A 22,018-nucleotide genomic window follows, 5' to 3' on the forward strand; every position below is an offset into this window, starting at 1 on the left:
TTTGCTTAATAGTACCCACCCCACTGGATGTGAGCAGCCAGCTTTTTTCACTCTTCTCTGACATCACCTTAGATACTTTACAGGGGCTCACTTTTACTATATATGTTTTGACTAACATGAACAGCTTCCCACTTTATGAGTGTGTGAAAGGTATAAAAAGTATTTTTGTGGTAATTTCTGCATGGCCACAAAGTCATTATGAATTATAGAGAATGAAAAGGATGGGGCCACCGCAGACTGGAGGTTATTCCCTCAAACCCCTCTCTTTCACACTAACTCCATCTCTCCATTGATATCACACCTAAATTTAATTTTGTGATTTGTAACATGAGACACTGATTTTCGTTAACAGATACTATTCTTTTCTCAGAAAATCCATTTCTCGCTGCCGAAGAATTAGCAGGATGCTCTCCAATGAATCCTTACAATCCCCGGCATTCAGCCGCTCCAACTCTCAAGCCTCCATAGACAGCGCCTCCATGGAGGATTTCTGGCGGGAAATAGAAAGTATCAAAGAGAACAGCCTGGGAGTTCAGGAAGAGCAGACACCAGCTGAGGCCAAGCCCCTGGATGGTGAGGTGCTAGATTGGTCTTCCCCTGTGCTGTCTTTCTTTGTATGCTCTCTTATTCTGTTGGCAGGTAGAAATCATTCCACTAGTAGTTTAACAAGGGAACCGGTAGAATTTGGCAAATCAGCTGCCTGCTCCCACTCATTTATATCTGCTGGTCTGGCTCAGGGTGGCTTCTGTGTAAGGTGACATGACCTGAAGGAGGGCTGTCAACACAATGCAAATTGATCCTTTACGTATCACCGCTTAGGGATGCTGTGCCCATCTGTTGACTTGATTCATAATCATCTAGCAGATTGAGTATTCTCATTTTGATGGCTTTTATATTTGTATACTTGACCATTAATTACCAAAAGAGAGAGACAGACAGAAAAAAAAAATTACCAACATAATTCTGGACTAAAAATATTTAGCTATGAAGCATGTACTAGCATTAATGTATTTAGAGAACGGATAATCTAGTACTTCACCAAATAAGAGCCGTGTCAGATATGTCAATTATACTAGTTTCCAGTGAAATTAAACAAGAAGGTTGAGGACCCAAAAAGTATAATTGTCCGTAATTGTCAAAAAGTACAAAATTACTCACCTGAGATTAAAAGCATAGGTTATCTTCTCCAGGTACTACCTATCGACAAGTAAATGCATAAGAAGGACTGAAGGTAGTTTAGCAAGTATCTGAGAATGTTTTCATTAGCCAGTGATTAACCTCAAGACAACTATCAAGATAAACTGAAACTTTAAAAAACTTTTTTTTCTTTATTCCCTTTCTACAAGCCTGTCCTTCTTAGATCTGAAAAACAATAGTTCAGATGTACCACATTAGTATATTTCACTTAGCATTAGAAATAAAAAGTCCCACCACAGATTTAATGAAAATCCATTCAAGGGAACTGTCCTGCATCAGAGAAGGATATTTTTATTCCTTCTCCTTACATACTTACATTTTGCCTTTTCAGATCCAGAAAGACACATAAAGGAAAATACCTCTTATTCTCCACTTCTTTTTTCTTACTAGCTAGCTAGCTATCTATATTAAAAATCATGAGTTCGTACTGATAACCTCCAATCCCAATCCAACGCCACAAAGTTTGTTGTCTTCCATTTTTCTGTATTTATAACCCCCTTCTCCAATAATGACAAACCTGTTCCTCAATGTACTTTTTCATTTGCTCAAGCCTAGAGTATACAGAAAATATTCTCAGGCTTGTTAACATAAACTTCTACAAAAAGCATACCTACTAACTGGAGTTCAAACTTTATTTGACTGATATTATTTTCCTTGAAGCATATGCCTAGATCTTAAGTGTGCAGTTCAGTGACGTTTGACAAATACTAACCCTGTAACCTCACACAAATCGACATAACATTTCAGTCAACTCAGAATTTCCTCATGGTTTTTCCCAATCTCATCATCCCCGTGACTTGCTGTCCCTAGCCAGAGACAACCAAGGTTCTGATGTTTTTGCAGCATATAGTTTTGGGTTTGGCTTCTTTCAATGAACATAATATTTTTGAGATTCATTTGGTGTATTACTATTTCATTGCTTTTTATTATGGGATAGTTTGTATTAGTTTCCTAGCGCTGCTGTAACAAAGTACCACAGAACTAGGTGGCTTAAAACAACAGAAATCTGTTCTCTTGTGGTTCTGCAGACTAGAAGTCCAAAATCAAGGGGTCAGCAGGGCCCTCCTCTCTCTGAAGATGGTAGGGAAGAATCTGTTCCATGTCTTTCTCTTAGCTTCTGGTGTTGCCAGCAATCCTAGCTGTTCCTTGGCTTGTAGACAACACTTGCCATTCTCTGCCTCTGTAGTTACGTAGCCTACTCCCTGTGTTGTTGTCTGTGTCTCACCTCCTTTTCTTATAAGGACACTAGCTATAGCGGATCAAGGGGCCTCTCTACTCCAGTATGACCTCACCTCAACTTAAATCCTAATTATACCTGCCAAGACCCTGTTTCCAAATAAGGTTACATTCACCTGTATTGGTGGTTAGAACTTCAGTGTATCTTTTTGGGGACCCAATTCAACCCATGACAGCAGGATTCTGTTGTATGAATATGCCATAATTTGTCTATACATTTAACTGTTAATGGTTGTTTGCAGTTTTGGCCATTATGAATAAGGCTGCTGTGAACAGTCTTGTAGAAGTCTTTCGGTGGAGATATATTTTTATTTCTCTTGGATATATGTATTTTTCATAGAATATGTGTAATTACATGAGAAACTGCCAGCATTTTTCCAAAGTAGTTGTACCACTTCACACTCCTCCCAGCAGTATCTGACAGACAAGTCTAGCTGCTTCACATCCTTGCAATATTTGATGTTTTAAGACTTATTAACATGAATGATTCTAGGGATGTGTGGAGGTATCTCATTGTGGTTGTAATTATACTTCACCGATGACTAATGATGTCAAATGCTTTTTCCTGTGCTTATTGTCCATTCATATATCTTGCTTTGTGAAGTCTTTTCACTATTTCTTTTAATTGGGTGTCTCTCTCTTGTTCTCTCACCTCTCTCATTTTTTAATTGTTTGCAACTGGTGTGCAGTACAATTGATTTTTGTACTTGACCTTATATTTCATTACCTTTCTAAATTGACTTACCACGAGTTGTCTACTACTAGATTTCTTAGAATTTTCTACATAAACAAAGAGATCATTTGTGAATAGAGACAGTTTTACTTTTTCCTTTGTGACTTCACTCCATCCCACAAATTTTGATATTTCATATTTTCATTATTATTCAGTTTAAAAAGTTTTCTCATTTTCTTGTAAAGCATGTGGGAAGGCTTTTGTTCATGTACCAGTGATAGAATAACATAAGCAGAGTCCAACGCCTCTGGACTGATGATTTGATGGTGTACTTGCAAACCAGTCAATTCTGCTCTCTAAAAGAAACCTTATTCAGGTAATGCCTGTTTAGCATAGTTCCCAGAATGTTATAGTGTGTACAGTGGATTTTCTGTTACATGATGTTGTTATTCTGAATTCTTTAGTATTTCCACACATCTAATTTATAATAGCGATTGATCTTCATCATGATGAATTTTAAGTTTTTTAGCTGCCTTCTGAGAAAAGGAAAGATTACCTAATGTTCAAAATAAGGAGAAAAGTAAGAGAACGAATATCTGTTGAACACATACTCTGTTCTAGATTTTTGCCATCTGTCACAAATTCATTGATAAAATAATCCTCATAGCCACCTAATACTTCGGTGATTATTACCTCCATTTTGCCAAGAGGACACAAGATCTAGAGATACTTAAAACTCTCCAAAGTCATTCAGTTAGTAAATGGCGGTTGGGATTTGAACTTGAATTTGTGTGATTAAACAATTCTTTTGTGTGCCATTAAACCACATTTTTTCTGTCATGGTTTTAGTTTAGATATTAATATTTTATCATTTTTTGAAATTGGCTGTTCAGATATGGCTTATATTTAACTCTCTGGTAAGGAAAATTACCTTCCCAAATCTGCCAAATAACCTTACTCTACTAGAAGATACTTTAAAAATTTGACTTACTTAAAAAAATACAATACAGACCTTTTATTCATTCCTATAGGCCATTCCCACAATTACTATGGGAAAAAGAATGGTCTTTTAAAGTTTTTTGAGGTTTAATTTACATACGATATTATATTAGTTTCAGGTATAAACATAATGATTAGATATTTGAATACATTGTGAAACAGTCACCAAAATAAGTGTAGTTAATACCCATCGTCACACATAGTTACAAAATGTTTTTTCTTGTGGTAAGAACTTTGAAGATCCTACTCTCTTAACAATTTTCAAATATGCAATAGAGCATTATCAACTATAGTTACCATGCTGTACATGACATCCCCATGACTTATTTATTTTATTTTATAACTGGAAGTTTGTACCTTTTGACCACCTTTACCCATTTCGCCCACCCTCCACCCCTGGCCTCTGGTAAGCACCAGTCCGTTCCCTATATTTATGAGCTCGGACATTTTGCTTTGTTTTGTTTTTAAACTCCACATATAATGAGATCATACGGTGTTTGGTGTTTTTCTTTCTCTGTCTGACTTATTTCATTTGGCATAATGTCCTCAAGGTTCAGGATGGTCTTAATATATTGTATAGTGATTATTTCTTACTTGCTGATGTGTACAGACTTACAGATATGCATGGCTTCCAATCTCAGAATATTCTAACCTTCTCTTGGTAAATTCATCTTACAGAAGGAGAACTTGAAGCAGAGTGGTTGCAAGATGTAGGTTTATCAACCCTGATCTCGGGTGATGAAGAGGAGGGTGGCAAAGCCTTGCTCTCGACTTTGACTCGAACCCAAGCAGCTGCAGTGAAGAAGAGATATAATACTTACACTCAAACCATGAGAAAAAAGAACAAGCAATCCATCAGGGATGTCAGAGACATCTTTGGAGTCAGCGAATCTCCTGTAAGTAGTGAACAGGCCTCAAAAGGTTTGGTTTGCTTGAGGGGAGGGAAGGGGAATGTGGAAAAATTATCAGAAAAGGCCAATCATCTTCTAGCTTTAAGAGAAAAGTAAAGCAGACAGCAAACTGCAAAATTTTTGCAAATTTGAAACTTAAGTGATTATTTCTTATTCCCCATACAGCAGTCTCCCTGCACACAAAATTTATTCCTTTCTTTTGAAGTTGATCACTTCTTTGGTAATGGAGCAAGTCTTTGTGGATGAGATACACGGAGCCTTTACTTAAACCTCAGCACTGAATGGAAACTCTGTGGACAGGCAAAGGAGTCCCAGAGAAGTGGGCCCAAGTATTATGTGCAAGTCTGTGTAGTTTGTTTTAATTGGGGGTGGAGATGGGAGAGTGGTTAGGGTACCCTTTATGTTCAAAGAAATTAAAATGATGAAAAGTGAAAGATACAGCATTAATCAGATGGGCCAGAGAATGATTCAAAAAACCATGAGGGAAGCATCACATGTTTTCTGAGAAATGGCTGGTTGAAATGCCAGCATACCCTTGGCTACTCCACGGCCACAGTTTTACTTCTGAGGCTGAGTCATGTCCTCCTATTTCTGTGGTGGTTTTACTGGTAGCTCTGCTTTACAGTTCACTCATTCATCCATTTATTGCATCATTGCAGTGTTGCATTGAAATAATTGCATCATTGATGCAACAGATAATTACTGGATACATTCTCTGTGCAATTCTTATATCAGGTTCTATGCCGATAGAATTCTTGGAACTTTGGGGTAATTCATATATAGGAAAAGGGGAACTTGATATTCTGCTGCAGTCACAGGTAAAGTTGCCTGGGGCAAGTTGGTTAATCACTTTGATTTAGGTTTCTCATCTGTTTAATTGTAATACCAATAGTGACATAAATTAAAACTTCAAGGATATTGGGTAGCTGGCATAACTGAAGACAGTCTCTAATTTGAGTTAGTTTAGGTTGTCTGTAAGTCAAATCTTCTCTTAGATATATTAATCACAGTGGGGTGTTGCCAGGGCAGCTCACATATACAAAGTTAAGCTTTGTATTTGTGTTTACAATGTCCTAGAAGAGCGCTGTCCTTTAGAACTTTCTACGGTGATGGAAATGATCTATTTCTGTGCTGTCCAATATGGAAGCCCCCATCACATGTGGCATTAGCACTTGAAACGTAGCTAGTGTAAGTAAGGAACTAAAAATTTAATTGTATTTAATTGTAATTGATTTGAATCTAAAATGTCACATGTGGCTTGTAGCCAGTATAATGAACACAGTTCTAGAATCCTCTGCTGTATATAACAATATATACTCAAGGTAAGCCATTTTGAGTTCTACGCTGTTTGAACTTTCAGCCTAGTTGAAACCTGGGTCTTCTTGGAAGGTGAGATTGTCTCAAGCTGTTAACTGAGTAAAGGTGATGCCTGCAGCTTGAGGCTAGGGCTCCAGCCACATGAGTCCACAAGATGCCTATCAAAGAAAAGGTTTACCCTGCAGGTTTAAATTCCCTGGGTCATTTTCCAGTTATCTCCCAGATCATCTTGAGAGAATCCTAAGAACTTGGCCTACATGCGTCCTTTCCCCATTTCTGTTTCCAGCTACTTCAGACTAAGATTTTTCCTCTTCCCTAGCAAACTGCAAAATATGGGTCTACAGCTTCTCCTGAATCCTCCAGTTACTCAAGAAAATGCATAACTAGTCTCTCTAGGTTTCCCAAAACGTTGCGCTGTAGTCACATAGAAGCAGTGCTTCTCCCATTTCTTTCACTCGGACCCCGAAGGGAATCGTAAGGTGGGCACTTAACACATTAGGGCTTAAGTATAAAATGAAATGAAGAGTCTTACTTTTCCGTAACATGTAAGTGCAATAAACTGGTGTTTAACTCCAGCAAAGGCAGAGAGAGGGCCGCGTTCTTGGTGGGCAAGGGGAGTAGCCCCGGGGGCTCTTCCTCCTGTCTACCTTCCTCTTCTCCCACATACCCCCCAGTCTTGCTGCGGAAGCCCCAGTTCTAGAGAGAATGGGGAATGAGGCAGGGGGAGTGGTCACAGGTAAAAGAATGACCATATATTCCAGGGAGTAGAGGTCTTGTGCTGTCCTGAGAAGTGGGGCATCTGGAAGTCAGGGAAAGCCTGGCATTGTATTATGCTGCTTAAAAATTCACATTGTTCTTTGTCAAAAATGTAAAAAGCCATATAAAGCCAGCCTTTTAAAAACATGGTATATTTACAATATGTAAGTCCTAATAAACATTTCCACAAGATTGTTTTTTCCTAAAAACTTCAGGATCTGCTTCTGCAGGTAAATAGACTTGGAGGTTCTTAGAAATGTACCTAAACTTTTAAGTTTCCAATTTGAATTTGACGTCATGAATACCAGTTCCTCCCTCCTCCTCCTTCTTCTCTTCCCCACTCTCCCTTCCTTATTCTCTCCTATTCTTTATTTCTGTCTTTGTCATCGTTTACCTATATTAATAGAACAATTACATAAAGTTTCCATTCCATTTTCTTAATGAAGTTTTAACATTACAAGTTGCATTAGGTAATTTTGCATTAATCTTAGAATTATGAATCTGACCCATTATACTCACCAAATGAAGATATAAATAATTTAAAAAATAAATATGTAGATTATCCTAGTTTTTTTCTTAATTTTTTGCATATAGAATCCCAGGTTCAAAATCATTTTTCTTCAGAATTTTGAAAATATTTGTCCGTTATCTTCTCTCACACACCATTGCTGTGGGGAAGCACAATATCTACATCAACTTCATTCCTTTATATACAAATGTGGAAGCTTTGTGAATTTTACTTTTTATTGTTGGAACCTTGAAATTTTAGCAGTTTTCCTTTTTAAAAAAATTCATCCTGGTCACTACCAAGTGAGCTCTTTCATTCTTCAGCTTGTTCATTCTGCATATTTTCTTCTAACGTTTAAAACAAGTATTTATTCCCTTCATTTTCTCACTGTCTCCTTCTGGATGTTAGATGATTGTTGTTAGATGATTGTTGTTAGATGATTGTTTCATTGTTTTGATTGAATCTCAATATCTCTTAAATGTCCTATTTTCCAAGCTTTGTTTGTGTGTATGTTTGCTCTACATTCTTGGCTGGCCCTTCAACTTCATCTTTTATATCATTAATTTGGCCTTGGTTGTATTAACACTTTTACCTTTCATTAATTTTTAAAACTTTAATAGTCCTCTTATGAACTTGCTGAAGCCCCTCCTTTCCCCTAATATTTCCTTTATTTTCCTTTATTTTATTTTCCTTTATTTTGTTCTTGTTTCTCAGCCGCAGTAGCCTCTCAGCACTCTGAAGGTATTAAATTAAACCTTAAATTCCAAGGTTCTCTTTTTTTCCTTGAATTATCTCTTTCCTTCAGGGTCATCTGTTTATTTTTGGCATCATTACATTGCTGTTGTTCAATTAACTTTAATCTTTGGATATTGATTTATATTCATTAATGGAGAACTAGATTGACTGATTGATTAGTATAGGTAGTGGTCATATATTTCTTATGCAGTTATGTAGACCCGTTTTCTCCCAAAAACTCTCCCCCAGAACAGGAGTCTGGGCCTGTGTGAGTGGTGAAGTGTGTCAGTGTCAACTGTCACACTTCACTTTAAGAAATAAATATGGTATCAATGCCAAAGTAACAAGATCCTGCAGAATCATAATTTGTTTCCTTTTCAGGCAAACCCAACTTTCCTTTTTATACTCCTGTCTATATCCTTTTAGAAGGCCCCAATAAAGTGCAATTCAACATTCTTTCTATCCAGGACCACCGCACCCATACTAGGACAGCCACTACCACTCCCAAGGCAGGTGGTCACTCTGTCACCAAGGGGACACTTGGGTTTTATCCTGGAATTACATTTAGCTGCTGCCTGCTGTTCTTCTAAAGAGCTGTTGCCTTCTGAATTGGGCAATGCCTTCCTGCTGTTTTTATTTTCATTCTGGATATGTGCTTTTTCTGGATCAGCATTTACCTTCCACACATTTTTCTCTTATACCTTTTTTCAGGCCGAAGTTTTTCTCTACCCTTATCAAACCGCTCTTGCTTGCTGTTTATCTTCCAGAAGCATCCAACAATTTCTGTTCTGCTAATGGAAATGTTTAGTGGTTTCTAGATCTACTCTTTGAGAAAGGTATCTCTTTGACATTTTGAGTGATTTGCAGGGGGAGGAGAATGTGGTATGTGCATTGTGATATCTTGATCCAATTTTCCTATGTTGATTTTTCAGTAGTATTTGTTCCTTTCAAAAAATGTGTTTTTTCCCTTATTATAGAAGTAATACATCGTCTTTAATGGAAACTTAGAAAATATGGACAAGCGAGGTAAAAGATGAGAATTTCTATGGGCCCAAATAAAATTTTATGATTTAATTAAATATCCAATGAATATAATTTTCAGTGAAATTCTAACCATAAAAGAATAGAATATTTAACCCTTGTTTTGGTAGAGCTCTTATACACTAAATCACAGATATTAAATCACCCTTTGGATACATAATGCAAGGTCTACAATCCATTTCATCTGAGCAGAAGTTCAGTGCTCAAACAGATTTTTTTCTAATATTCAGAAGATGTGAATCAGTTATTACCTTCAGTAACACATTTAATTGAGCAAAATAGTCAATCTAATATATTTCCAGTTTCATAATTGATAAACAGTTAAAGGTGGGACTAACTCATAATTAACTGTATAAATATAGGCATACAGTCCTTAAAAAAATGTTATATCACACATATACATTTGACTGCATGGCCCAGAAAACCCAAGAAATCATGAGTTTATACAAATATGAATTTGTTTTTTCTCTCTTTCAGAGGAAACTGATCTTTGCTTTAGCGTAGATCCAGCTTCCTTCCATCTTTCTATTTTATCTTTCACATGTGGCCTTCATTCTTTTGCTTGCCAAGGGGGCTGGGCCACTCCTGCCACCATGCCCATGTTCCTGGTGGTTCCTGGAGCTTGTACAAACTGACTCTATCTCTCTGACTTCAGTTTCCCAGAAATCTTACTTGGTAGAATTCCAGTTACCTCTCATTGCCTAGAAATGTTATACAATCATACTTAGCTGCAAGAGAGCCTGGGAAATTGATATTTTTTCATTGTATACAAAAGTTCCTGAAAAAAAAAAATCAGGATCCTATTAAGGAAGACAGGTGACTGGGTTTGGGGCAGGCGGTTGACAGGATCTTCCACACATACCAGTGTCTGTCACCGGGCCTGGTGTGTGGTGAGCTCCCAGGACTGGCTGCTAAGTGGCCAAATGCAGTGATCAATGCATAGGCAGTCATGTCTGTGGGTGTCTCAACATGTCTGTATGAATGTGCACATTGTATGCGTAACACGTGATTAAATGCAGTTACCCTTGGGAGAACATGCCTGAATAAAAATGCACTTTCATTTTTCTCAATAGCCAGATGATTTTTGTTGTATCCCAGCTCCTCTTTTGGATGTGAACCCAGATGAAGAAGGGATGCCAGCAGTTCCCTGCAGAAATGGTCAACTGGTAAGACAGAGCAAGGGGATCAGGAGAAGTGGTTAATTCAAGGCAGCCTGGAAAGTTTAAAAAAAAAAGAAAAGCCTACTTACCTTGTAACAATGAAGAAAAAAGGGGACTCAGACTCAGGAATGAATAATTAAATAGTTAAATCCGCAAATTCTATGGGGCCTGCTTGTACCTACAATAACAAAAACAATCACAGCTGCAGCTGCAGCCACAGCCAGAAGTCAGTACATGTGGGAGGTCATCAGCTAAACTACTGTTCTCTTTGCTGAGTGCATAGTGGAAAATTTTATGCTACCTTCTATAAATCTTTCAAAATTAGTTTAATTGTCACTGTAAGAAATATTTTGGCATTTAAGTTACTTTCTAAATGTAAATATATTGTGGGACGCAGCACTACAGCATCTTGAACGTGTAACAATAAGTGGAAAAAGTGCACAGTCTTGCACAGGAGGTAAACACGTTTTATTTAGAGCCCACCTCACCCAGTTTAGTGCAGATTTCAAAGAGTGATGATCTGAGTTCCAAACTGTCAGTGAAGCTATTTCAGTGAAAGAGATGAATCTCATGCTGTGATCTATACCTCCTGGCATGAGGCCTGAGTCCTCTTACTGAAGTGGTGACCCTTCACCCTGAGAAGGACATGGGTTCCTGACATCTTCCTCCACCTGGACTCATGGCAGCAGAAAATTTACAGTAAGAGACCTTCCTCTATCATGCTTCTATGTGTTTCCTTCTCTTTAGCTCTTTATTTTCTTTCCTAGCAGAGGAAGAGGGATTCTTTGTTGTTCTAAGAGTAACCCCTGTACCATTCTTGATCTGATTGATGATGATGATAATGATGATGATGTTTAGATTCTCTACAGTTTACTTTCATCTTGCATATATTTTATGTGGGGCACTCTGTCCACATCTTGCGATTGTCTCGATACAGGCTAGCCCCTGGTCCCTTCCAAAATTCTGCTCAAGGGTTTGGATGTGGCCAGTTTCTGTTCTGGCTGCTCTTCTGTTGCCTGAGGGTAGGTCAAGGTCTGGAGGTGGAGGGTGGTCAGCTGGGGCTGTGAGCAATCCTATTTTCAGATTTTTGTTTCTAATTTTTTTCTAATTTCATTGCATTTCTCATAACAGTGTGAACTCTGTCTAGTCGGAGGTCTTTACATTTTCTGTTGAGTTGGAAGATTTTTCCCTCGGTTCAGGGAGTCTTCTGTACCATCCTTCCGGCCAGGACACTTGATCCAGGCATTTGTTCCTCTCTGCCCGCCCTCTCCCCTTCACAGCAACCACTACCTCTTCTCTCAGCTAGAGGAGGGGCAAGTCAGAGTAGACATGGGGTGTTTTCAAAGAACGATTTCTATGAGCTTTTCACCTCACCTGCCTCTACCTACTGTTTTGATTGCCTCCTCTTCACCCTGGGGTTATAGGGATGGCTCAGCACATGACCCCTGACACTGGAAAAATGAGACAACAGCAATTTATTACATGTTCTCACAGCCCAGGGAGGGAGGACACCACACACCATACAGAGCCACATGTGGGGTGCACTTGGGAACAGAGTGAACAACCAGGCTTTGTAGTATCAAGAGGGGGAGTGCCCCCTTGGTTCTCACAGAGGATGGATTGGCTTGTTTGAATAATTCCATGGGTGGACAGGAAACTGAAACCCACTACTCAGGGATAAGCAAGATCTGTGTCTGGCCCCCTGAGTAAGGAGTGTTGTCTTACTAGGGGACCTTATCTGAGGGAGCAAAGTGGGAGGGGAACTTGGGCTTAGACCACTTACGGCCCTCCCGCTTTTACCGGATGTCAAGGCAACGTGTAAGAGTGAGTCTTATTTTAGATCTTGTTGCCTCATTGACACTCCACGTCCAGCCATGGACTCTCATGATGAGTCTATGCTTATTTTGTTTCTTTTCTCTTTTATCACTATCCCTTTTATTTCAAGTCTTTGATGGTCTTGTCATCTTTTAAAGGTTAAAGGCAAGTGTGGTGACGAAACACATGAAGAAATCTCCCACTGAGGTGAACGAGAACGATTAAGTTGTATTCCAGCCACACCCCTGAACTACTCACCAGTCTATAGAATGAGAAAGCAGTACTGCTTTTATCCCTGGAGGAGGATGAGGGCTAGCCCGCCAGAATGACCACAGAGAAGAGTAGAAATACTAATTTCCATAATCACATATATTACAAACTGTTACATCTTCTTAGCAGATTGCATCTCTTATCCTTTGAGCAAATCTGGCAAGAAATATCTCTGGATACTAAATTTTAATAACTAAAAAGCTTAAATCCTAAACTGGTTAGTATCAGTGTGCTAGGCTGTTGATCATTTTCTTTCAGAAATTTGTAAATATTAATCTATTTGCTTTTCATATAGTGTTAATGTTGAGAAGCCTGATGCCTCTCTAAATCATTCCTTTATTTGCATCCTGCTCTCATTTTTGTATTTCTGGAAGCTTTTAGGTTTATCTTTGTTGTTAGAGACCTGAACTGCCATCAAGATATGAAATCTTTTTTTTTTTTTTATCATGATCCAGCACTCAGCTTTTTGTTTCTGAAACATGTTTCCTTTCAGTTCTGAACATTCTTTTCCCATTATTTCTTTTACTTCATTATCTCCATTTTCTCTCTTCTTCTTTTCATTTCTTACATTAAACTCACACAGCTCTTAAGTTGTCTCTTATATTTCCCATGTTTTTGTTTTCCGTTTGTTCTGTATGCTAGCAGATTTTGTCTACATCATTTTGTGGAAACCTAATTCTCATTTTTGTCATGAGTGGTTATAATTGGGTCCCTGTTGATTTTTAAATTCAGCGATCATACTGTTAATTCATAAGAACTCCTCCTTTTTTCACTGATTTACCCTTTATTGTTATAGTTAGTCCTGATTTATGATTGCAATAGTCTCTCAGATCTCTCTGAAATTATTAAATCATTATAAGCCTTTTTCTCTTCCCTCAATTATCTTTCTCCCAGAATGTATATCACTATACTTATTTTTCAAAATGTTGATTTTCTCCACAGCTGACTTTTTTATAGTGTTGATTTTTCTCCAGTGGCTGATGATCCTTAGTGATGGTCTGGATTGACTAGTTAACGACTTTTAGGATATGTCATTGCTGTATGATTTCTCTGCCATTATATAGATATTTTCCCAAAGGGCTCTTTATTGAATAAGAGGGCTGACTTTGGGTCCTGTGTAAGCAGTAAGGTATGTGAGCAGTCTGTGAATGGACGTTATTTTAATGGCACACATGGGTGAGTCCGTGCATGTGTGCATGCGTAGACACACGTACATACACACGTACACACACAAATACATGCATGCATGTACCTTCAATGCCAAAGGGAGAGTGGCAAATGACATCATTCCCAGACAAAACTCATGTTCTCCTTTTATTCTCCCATCCATGTCTTTCATGAAGGTCCAGAGTGACCTGATGTTGAGGTCTGTTTTGGTCCCAACCCGGGGCATCTTCCCAAGGCAGGTAGTTCACTTCATTCAGAGTGCTTTCCTTGGGTCCATACGTGGCTGCTGTCTGCTGTTCAGTGTAAAGGGAACTGTTGGGAGTTCGGTCAGGCCCTTCCATTAAGGAAACACTTTACAATTAATTATCCTAGCCATTGCCCTGGGGCCCCTTCTTGTCCTGTGTGGTTTTCACTCTAAGATTGGTTGTTTGTCTGTTTGCTTTTTTGTGGATTTGCCCTTTCTTTGTCTTATGCTATCCTTAGGCTGAGAATTTCTTTACAATTATGAAATAAATTACTTACTTTTTATTTTCCAGGAATTTCTGACAATTTTTAATGTGTTATTAGAACACTTTGCTGGTTTTCAGTGCTCTTGGAGCTATACTTAAAAAATACGCCCTTTCTCTAATTCTGAGTGATTGAGAGTGGTACACTCTCTGACCTCCATCCTGACCTAAGTTTTCTTGTACTGCCTTTTCAGCATTGTTTCCCCATCCAAAGAGATGTGTGTTCTTCATAGCAATATAATACATACACATTGGGGGAAAGTTAGAAAATATGGAAAAGCCAGATGAAAAATGTTTCTAAGGTCTCATGTAAAAGTTTATTTCATTAATACCCAGTATGCTGAATTTTGCAAAAAGTTGCTTTAATCATGGAATAGAATATTTGCATCTTATTCTGGGAAATGCCATTATATCACAAATGCTGCTAAAAATCTTAGAGCATATGCACAAGGCCTACAGTGCAGCACATCACAATTAGAATAGTCTCAAATTCATTTGCTGCGTAGTGAAAATCAGAGCTTTTCCAATACTCAGTGATGGGAATGAAATATTTGGTTCAGCCATATGTGTTTGTGAGATAATCAGTCTAATGTTTTTCCAGTTTCATAATGAAAAAAAACCCTGAATACTCTTGCTTTTGATTTTTAAATCACTCCAAAATACAGTCATAAAGTCTGATTTTGAAGTAGCATAGTTTAATCAGTAAGCTTCCTGACTTAGACAATTAGAGGTTTATTTTCCTTACAAAATAAGACGTCTGTGGCTGGCTTGACTAATATCCCTCTTTCCATTCTGTTTTTTTATCTTTCCATTCTGTTCCACTCAGCATACAGGCTAGTATTTAATGCTTACAGGATGTCTGGGCATCACAGGTACCATGCCCATGTTCTGGGAGAAGCATCAGCTAGCTGATTCCGTGCACTTCAACAAGAAAACATTAGCCTTCCTGGGTACTCTGCCAAGTAGGGTTTCACTCGAATCTCTTTGGACGGAACCGTCACATGATCACACTTAGTCCTTTTAGATAGACATGCAGCATCTTGGAGCAAGATCATGATATTCATATGTTAAAGAAGAAAAGAAAAGTGGGTTTTGGCAGGCAGGTAGCAGTGTTTGCTTTTGAGACTCATTTCTATTGCAGTGCATGATGTTTATGAGGCTCAATATCCTTTTGGAGGAATTGGTGAATGCTACCAGTTGCACTGTGGTCATTAACTCTGTGTATGTCCACATGGCTGTGCATTTATACAGATTCTAGTGTAATGTATAATTGAGTAAACAGTCACATAGTGAAAGATATGCCTGGATAAAAATGACTTTCATTTCTTTCATTAGCCAGGCGATACCTGTGACAACCATCCTAGTCAGTTGGACGACACCCAGGAGGAAAAAGAGCTGCCGGGAGTTATCAAAACAAGTGGTTCCTTGGTAAGTGATAGCAGGAGAACTGGGGTTAGGGATGAAAAAAGAAGCCGTTCCTTCAAGACAATCATGCAAAACTTCAAAACAACGCAACATAATTCAGGTGGCTGGACAACTACAGCTGTCAACATGCCTATCTACTTTGATTTGATTTGTAGGAAGCCATTCAGCAGTAAATGAACCCGAGTTTAATAGTTAAAGCCACAAACAACTACATGCTCTATTAAAACAGATACAAACCCAGAAAACCAACGATGGTAGGCATTTCTTTATGACAGATTTAGTTCCTTTCCATTTTTCGTTTATTTTGAAAAATTCTCATAAGAGTGTTGGTTCCATTGAGTCACAGCTTCACCAGCTGTGGACATCAGGTCACAGGACAGCAGTAGGTGTCCTCAGGTTGTCCAGTGCTTCCCTGGTGCAGGGCGAACACCAGGCATCTTAGTTCTGACCACACTCTTCACCCTAGGTGTCTAGCACACTCCCCTTCCCCATCCCCCTGCTTTTCCCCAGAGCCACTTCCACTCCCCACTTACCCAGAGGAGGGCAAAGTCAGGCAAACGTTGGGAGAAAGATCCAGCTTCTGTCAGTTTACAAACGGGAAAGATTGCTTTATTTATGGTTTAGCCAGAGCCTGTTCTCACGTCTGTTTTTACTAGCACTTCTATCCTAAGCTATCTTTTCTCTCCCTTGGTGGAGCTTATGTACTCTACCTTTCCTTTAATTTTTCCATCCTCATATTCCCTCCCCTAACTTCCTTCCAGGTAGAAAAAAGCAAAATGGTGAATCCAATAGGTTCCCTCCTCCCTACTGAGATGGTGTTGGGGAGAGACTGAGTTTCAAGGGCTCTGCTCATATTGACCCCAGATGTGGTTTCTCACACCTTCAGTTGTTTTCCCTCATGATTTGGAGGAGATAGTAGTTGTCTATTTCAAAAGTGTCTCCATTTGATTAGGAGGGAGGCGGATTTTGGAAAAGAATTTACATTATTCCTGGAATATTTCTCTCTGACCACCACTCGTGTGAATGTTGCTGGGATTCTTTTTTCTTTTTTTCATTATGTTTTGTTGACTCTACTAGGTTTTAGGAGAGAAAGGCTTGGTCATTGACTTAACTCTCCCATTTTATTCCAGAATATAATCCCTATTGTTTACAGAAATAATACATAACTCTTTTTTTTAATTAATTAATTTTATTTATTTTTGTCTGTGTTGGGTCTTTGTTACTGTGCGCAGGCTTTCTCTAGTTGTGGCGAGCGGGGGCTACTCTTCATTGCATTGCATGGGTTTCTCATTGCAGTGGCTCCTCTTGTTGCGGAGCACAGGCTGTAGGCACGCAGGCTTCAGTAGTTGTGGCTCATGGGCTCAGTAGTTGTGGCTCGCAGGCTCAGTAGTTGTGGCTCATGGGCTCTAGAGCGCAGGCTTAGTAGTTGTGGTGCACGGGCTTAGTTGCTCCCTGGCATGTGGGATCTTCCCAGACCATGGCTCGAACCCGTGTCCCCTGCATTGGCAGGGGGATTCCTAACCACTACGCCACCAGGGAAGCCCCAACTCTTTCTTTTTATATTAAAATTATCCACAGTTTTTTCTCTGCTGGTATTTCCAAGCTTTAGTTCCCTCGCCTTTTTTTTAAAATAGCATTTATTTATTTGTTTGTATGTTTATTTATTTATTTGGCTGTGCCGGGTCTTACTTGTGGCACGTGGAATCTTCTTTGCGGCACGCAGGATCTTTTAGTTGCAGCATGCGAACTCTTAGTTGCGGCATGCATGTGGGATCTAGTTCCCTGAACAGGGATTGAACCCGGGCCCCCTGCGTTGGGAGTGCAGAGTCTTAGCCACTGGGCCACCAGGGAAGTCCTAGTTCCTTCGACTTTATCACACAAATCCTCTACTTTTGAAAACAAATCAACTTTCTGTTTCAAGAACATAGTTGGAGCTTTCCAGTGATAAAATTTTGTTTGGTCTTTTCTCATCTTTTAAAATGGGCAAAAGATTTGAATAGACACCTCTCCAAGAAAGAGATTTGGATGGTGAATCATCTTATGAAAAGTGCTCAGTATCATTAGTGATTATGGAAATGCACATAAAGCCATGATGAGATAGCTCTACATACCCTGTAGAATGGCTGAAATTTAAAAAGCTGACCGTATTGACTGGTGCTAAGGATGCAGAGCAGCTGGAACTCTCATACATTGCTGGTAGGAATGTAAAATGGTCCATCCGCTTTGGAAAATAATTTGGTAGTTTCTTAAAATATTAAGCACATGCCTTCCATATAGACCCAGCCATTCTACTCATAGATAATATATATTCATACGAAGACTTATCCACGAAAGTTTATAGCTTAATAGCCCCAAACTGGAAAGAACCCAGTTTTACCTGCAGCTAAATATATGAACAAATTGTGATATATCCATACAATAGAATATTTCTCAGCAATAAAAAGCAATGAACATTTGATATACAAAGCATGGATGGATCTTAAAATAATTATGTCATGTGAAAGAAGCCAGACAAAAAAGATTCAATTTATATGAAATTACAGAAAATGTAAATAACCTATAGTGAGGGAAAGAAGATCAGTGATTGCCTAGGGGTTGGTGAGGAGGAGAGGGAAGGAAGGATGACAAAGGGGCATGAGGACATTTGGGGAGCGCTGGTTTTGTTCATTGTCTTGACTGTGGTGATGGTTTCATAGGTCTGTGTATTTGTCAGAACTCATCAAATTGTATACTTTATAATCTATCTCAAGAAACCTTTACCAAAGATTCCATATAATATTTTATGATTTCTTTAATATCCAACACATTTATTTTGCAATAAGCTACTTACAATAAAGGAATTGTCTATTATAATATAGATGATTGTCTATTGTCTATATATTATACATGGTTGAATCTTGACTCTAGATCACAAATGCAACTAAATCTGGGCATTTACAAAAGATTACAGAAAATTTACAACCTGTACAGAAAGCTTACAACCCAGTCTACAGTCCTTACAAACTACTCTACAAATCACTTGTATAGATAAAAGAAACATTTTCCTTATGTGTAGTCAACATAAATGAATTAGTCATTAGAGGTGTTAGTTAACTCAAAGACAAAGTAGTTGATCTAGTTTATTTCCATCTAGTTTATTTCCAATGTCTTAAGTCAAACTCAAATAGCTACATTTGCTATTGATTTATAATTCACTGCAAAATACAATCATACCTTCTGTTAAAAATGATCAATTGCATCTGTGTTTGCTTTGTAGTAAAGAAAATCTAAGGAACCTTGGTTTAAACAAGTAGGAGTTTGTTTTAATCACAAAGTGAGCAACTAATGGTGGATAAACCAAGGCTAGTACAACTGCAGTGCAATGCACTGCCAACCTTAGCACGAAACTTCTAACTTTTTCCTTTCACGTTGCCACCATAACATGTGGATTTAATCCTTAAACTTACAAGATGGTTAGCAAACTCTGGATCCCATTAGGAACATGTGCCAACTGACTGTTCGTTGTTAACAGAAAACCTTAGCTCTCCTGGAGAACCTGCACAGTGGCATTTCTCATATTGCTCATTGACCTACTCTTGCACTCTTACATGACAATCTGGGTTTCTTTTCTCTTCTTTGGTTGCCTGAACCTTATTCCTTTATAAATAAGCTTTTTGTGTTTGCCCTCTCTACAACTTTTTTGAATTTATTGCTGGAATTCTGAACTTTCACAAGAATCAGCCCCTTATTTCATTCATCTTGGTGACTGCTCAGTGAGTTCTTTCTGAGAACTGATTTCTTTCTTCAGTTTCTGGACATTGTCTTCTATTATGTCTTAAGTTATTTTTTTCTCTGCATTTTCTATGTTCCCCCCTTCTAGAACACATATTAGATGGTTCCTGCTTTGCTTGAATTGAATTTCAGTATCTCCTAAATTTTCTCTCCTGTTAATCTGTTTGCTCTGATTTCTTCATCTTTATCTTCCAGATTAGTAATTTTTTTCTTGGTCATGATTCTGTTTTTTTTTTTTAAGCTTGTCTTACTCCTTGTACATTTCAGCAAACATATTCTTATTTCCCAAGAACAACTTCTTTCTCTCTGATTTACCCATTATGGTAGCTGTAGGTTCTTGATTCATAGCAGCAATAGCCCCTTGAAGATAAGAATTATATTATTTGGAAGGAATGAGATTATTTCTGTGTCTTTTTTATTGATATATATATATTTTTTAAAGTGCATGCACTTTAGGTATATAATTCAGTTTGAAGAAGTGTTTTCACTCATATAACTACAGTCAGTCAAAATAGAAAACATTTCCATCACCAAAGAAATTTCTCTCAGGCCTTTTCCAGTCAGTTGTCCTCCTTCTCCTGCAGAGGCAAACCCTATTGAGATTAATATGCACTCTTGTGTCTGGCTTCTTTCACTCAGAATAATTTTTAGATTTATCCATTTGTTGCGTGTATTAGAAATTTAGTCCTTTTATTACTAACAATAATCCATTGTGTAAATATACTATTATTGGTGTATCTATTCACCTGATGATGGACATGTGGACTGTTTCCAGTTTTGCGCTATTACGAATAACGCCGCCAATACATTCATTTAGTATAAAGGATGTATATTCTCATTTCTCTTTGGTAAAGATGCAACATAATTCAGATTGTTGGCAAACAAGCCACCCTCAGCCCCATCACCCATAACCCTTAAACTCAGCTAGGAATAATTCAATAAATCAGAAATAGCTAAATTCTGTCTTTTAAAGAAAGCATCTACAGGCAGAAACAACAACAACAGAAACTAATTTTTTGAACGTGTATCCTAAAGTGAAGGATGTTGTCAACTAAAGCTTGGTCCTTGTGGGTGAGCTCATATGGAAAAATAACAGATTACCATGTAAATTGTTTTTCATTATTTTCAGTATCAACTAAGAAACAAAAATTTAGTTTTTCCCAGTTATTTTCCAAATGTGAACATCCTGTGTGGAGAACATGCTAGCTTTTGGAATGCATAGCAGTAAGTAATACAAGCAGTGGAGTCCTGCCCATGTGCAAGCACCATCTGATTAGGGAAGCGCACATCTCCTGTCGGGTGACAGCAAGTGTCCCCAAGCTTACAGTGCAGGGAGAGCTTCTCACCAAGACTATGGATCCTGGATGTTTTTTCAAGTCCAGCTCCGCAGTCCCTCCACCGTACCCCTGTCTATCAGAATCCTGTCACAGCAAGAGGGTGGGATGACCCACCAACGCCTCCATCAGGGCTGAAAGTGTTCAACAAGGCAGAAGACACCAGCACATTTTCAGGTGGAACTACCATCCCTGGGCCCCTAAAGTTGTCTGCAATCATAATGCAAGTCTTTATTAATTTTGATTGATCACTGGAGGGAACTGCTATATGTTTCCTCTGCAATTGAGTAGGTTGATTTTACTAAAAGGCCAAAATTGTTGATTGTTTGTTTTTTGCGAGTGACTGGGGTGTACTTAACTTTAAGATGCATAGAGGGGGCAGGTGGGTTAGTGCAGTAAACACTCCCCAAATGCAAAACTGATGAAGGGAATAAAGAATTCTTCATCCAGGCAAAGCCGATTTCATTTTCAGTCACCCCTCCATTTCTTTTGTTGTGGTCTCCCAAGTTCCTTCTCTTTTAGACCCCTTCCTCCTTCAGTAACCATGGGGGATTGGTTCTAGGACACCCCAGGATACCAAAATCCATGTGTGCTCAAGTCCCTTATATAAAATGGTGTGGTATGTGCATATAACCTACACACACCCTCCTGAATACTTTAAATCACCTCTAGATTACTTATAATACCTAACACAATGTAAATGCTATATAAATAGTTACTGGCATATGCAAAATTCAAGTTTTGTTTTTTTTGAAATTTCTTGGAATTTTTTTTCAAATATTATCCATCCGGGTTGGATGAATCGGCAAATGTAGAACCCGTGGAGACAGAGGGTCAACTGTACTCAAATTAGGAGCCCACCCACCTCAAGGCAGTTAGTTCATTTTATTTAGGCAGAATTGGGGGGGGGGCGGTTCTAGGGTTATATTTAGGGGCTGTCTGCATGTTTAAAGAGGGATGGTCTACTTGACCTCTATCGATATTTTGTAAACAGCTCTTAACTATTTGCCTGTGGCCCTTTCCTACTCTTTGTACATTCTGTTATTTTTCTCTTCCCTCTCTAAAAAATTTTCTTTTATGCTGTTTTCAAGTAGAGGTTTTTATTTTACCAAATCAATTCTATTAGCTTTTCTTCTAGAAATTTCTATCAGCTATGGAATTCTTTGCTGGTTTCCATTGCTGTTAACAATCTGTTTC

At 38.4% G+C, this 22,018-nt stretch overlaps 1 protein-coding gene across 3 annotated transcripts in view; it reads left to right on the plus strand.

The window, feature by feature from the left end:
• The first annotated feature begins 392 nt into the window (after positions 1-392).
• ARHGAP28 (Rho GTPase activating protein 28) overlaps positions 393-22,018 on the plus strand; it is a 70,057-nt gene continuing 48,431 nt past the window's right edge. For 2 of the 3 annotated variants that reach the window (XR_003005782.1, XM_024763990.1), the window contains exons 1-3: positions 411-573; positions 4,784-5,001; positions 15,627-15,719. Coding sequence is in view for 2 of the 3 variants with exons in the window: in XM_024763990.1 (XP_024619758.1) it covers positions 480-573; positions 4,784-5,001; positions 15,627-15,719 (405 nt within the window). In the remaining variant the exon portion in view is untranslated. Of the gene's footprint in view, positions 574-4,783; positions 5,002-15,626; positions 15,720-22,018 lie in introns of all 3 variants that reach the window. The other variant, XM_024763991.1, reaches the window with a different exon arrangement.

This window comes from Neophocaena asiaeorientalis, unplaced genomic scaffold, assembly GCF_003031525.2.
Source record: "Neophocaena asiaeorientalis asiaeorientalis breed wild unplaced genomic scaffold, Neophocaena_asiaeorientalis_V1.1 scaffold110, whole genome shotgun sequence".
NCBI lineage: Eukaryota > Metazoa > Chordata > Mammalia > Artiodactyla > Phocoenidae > Neophocaena > Neophocaena asiaeorientalis.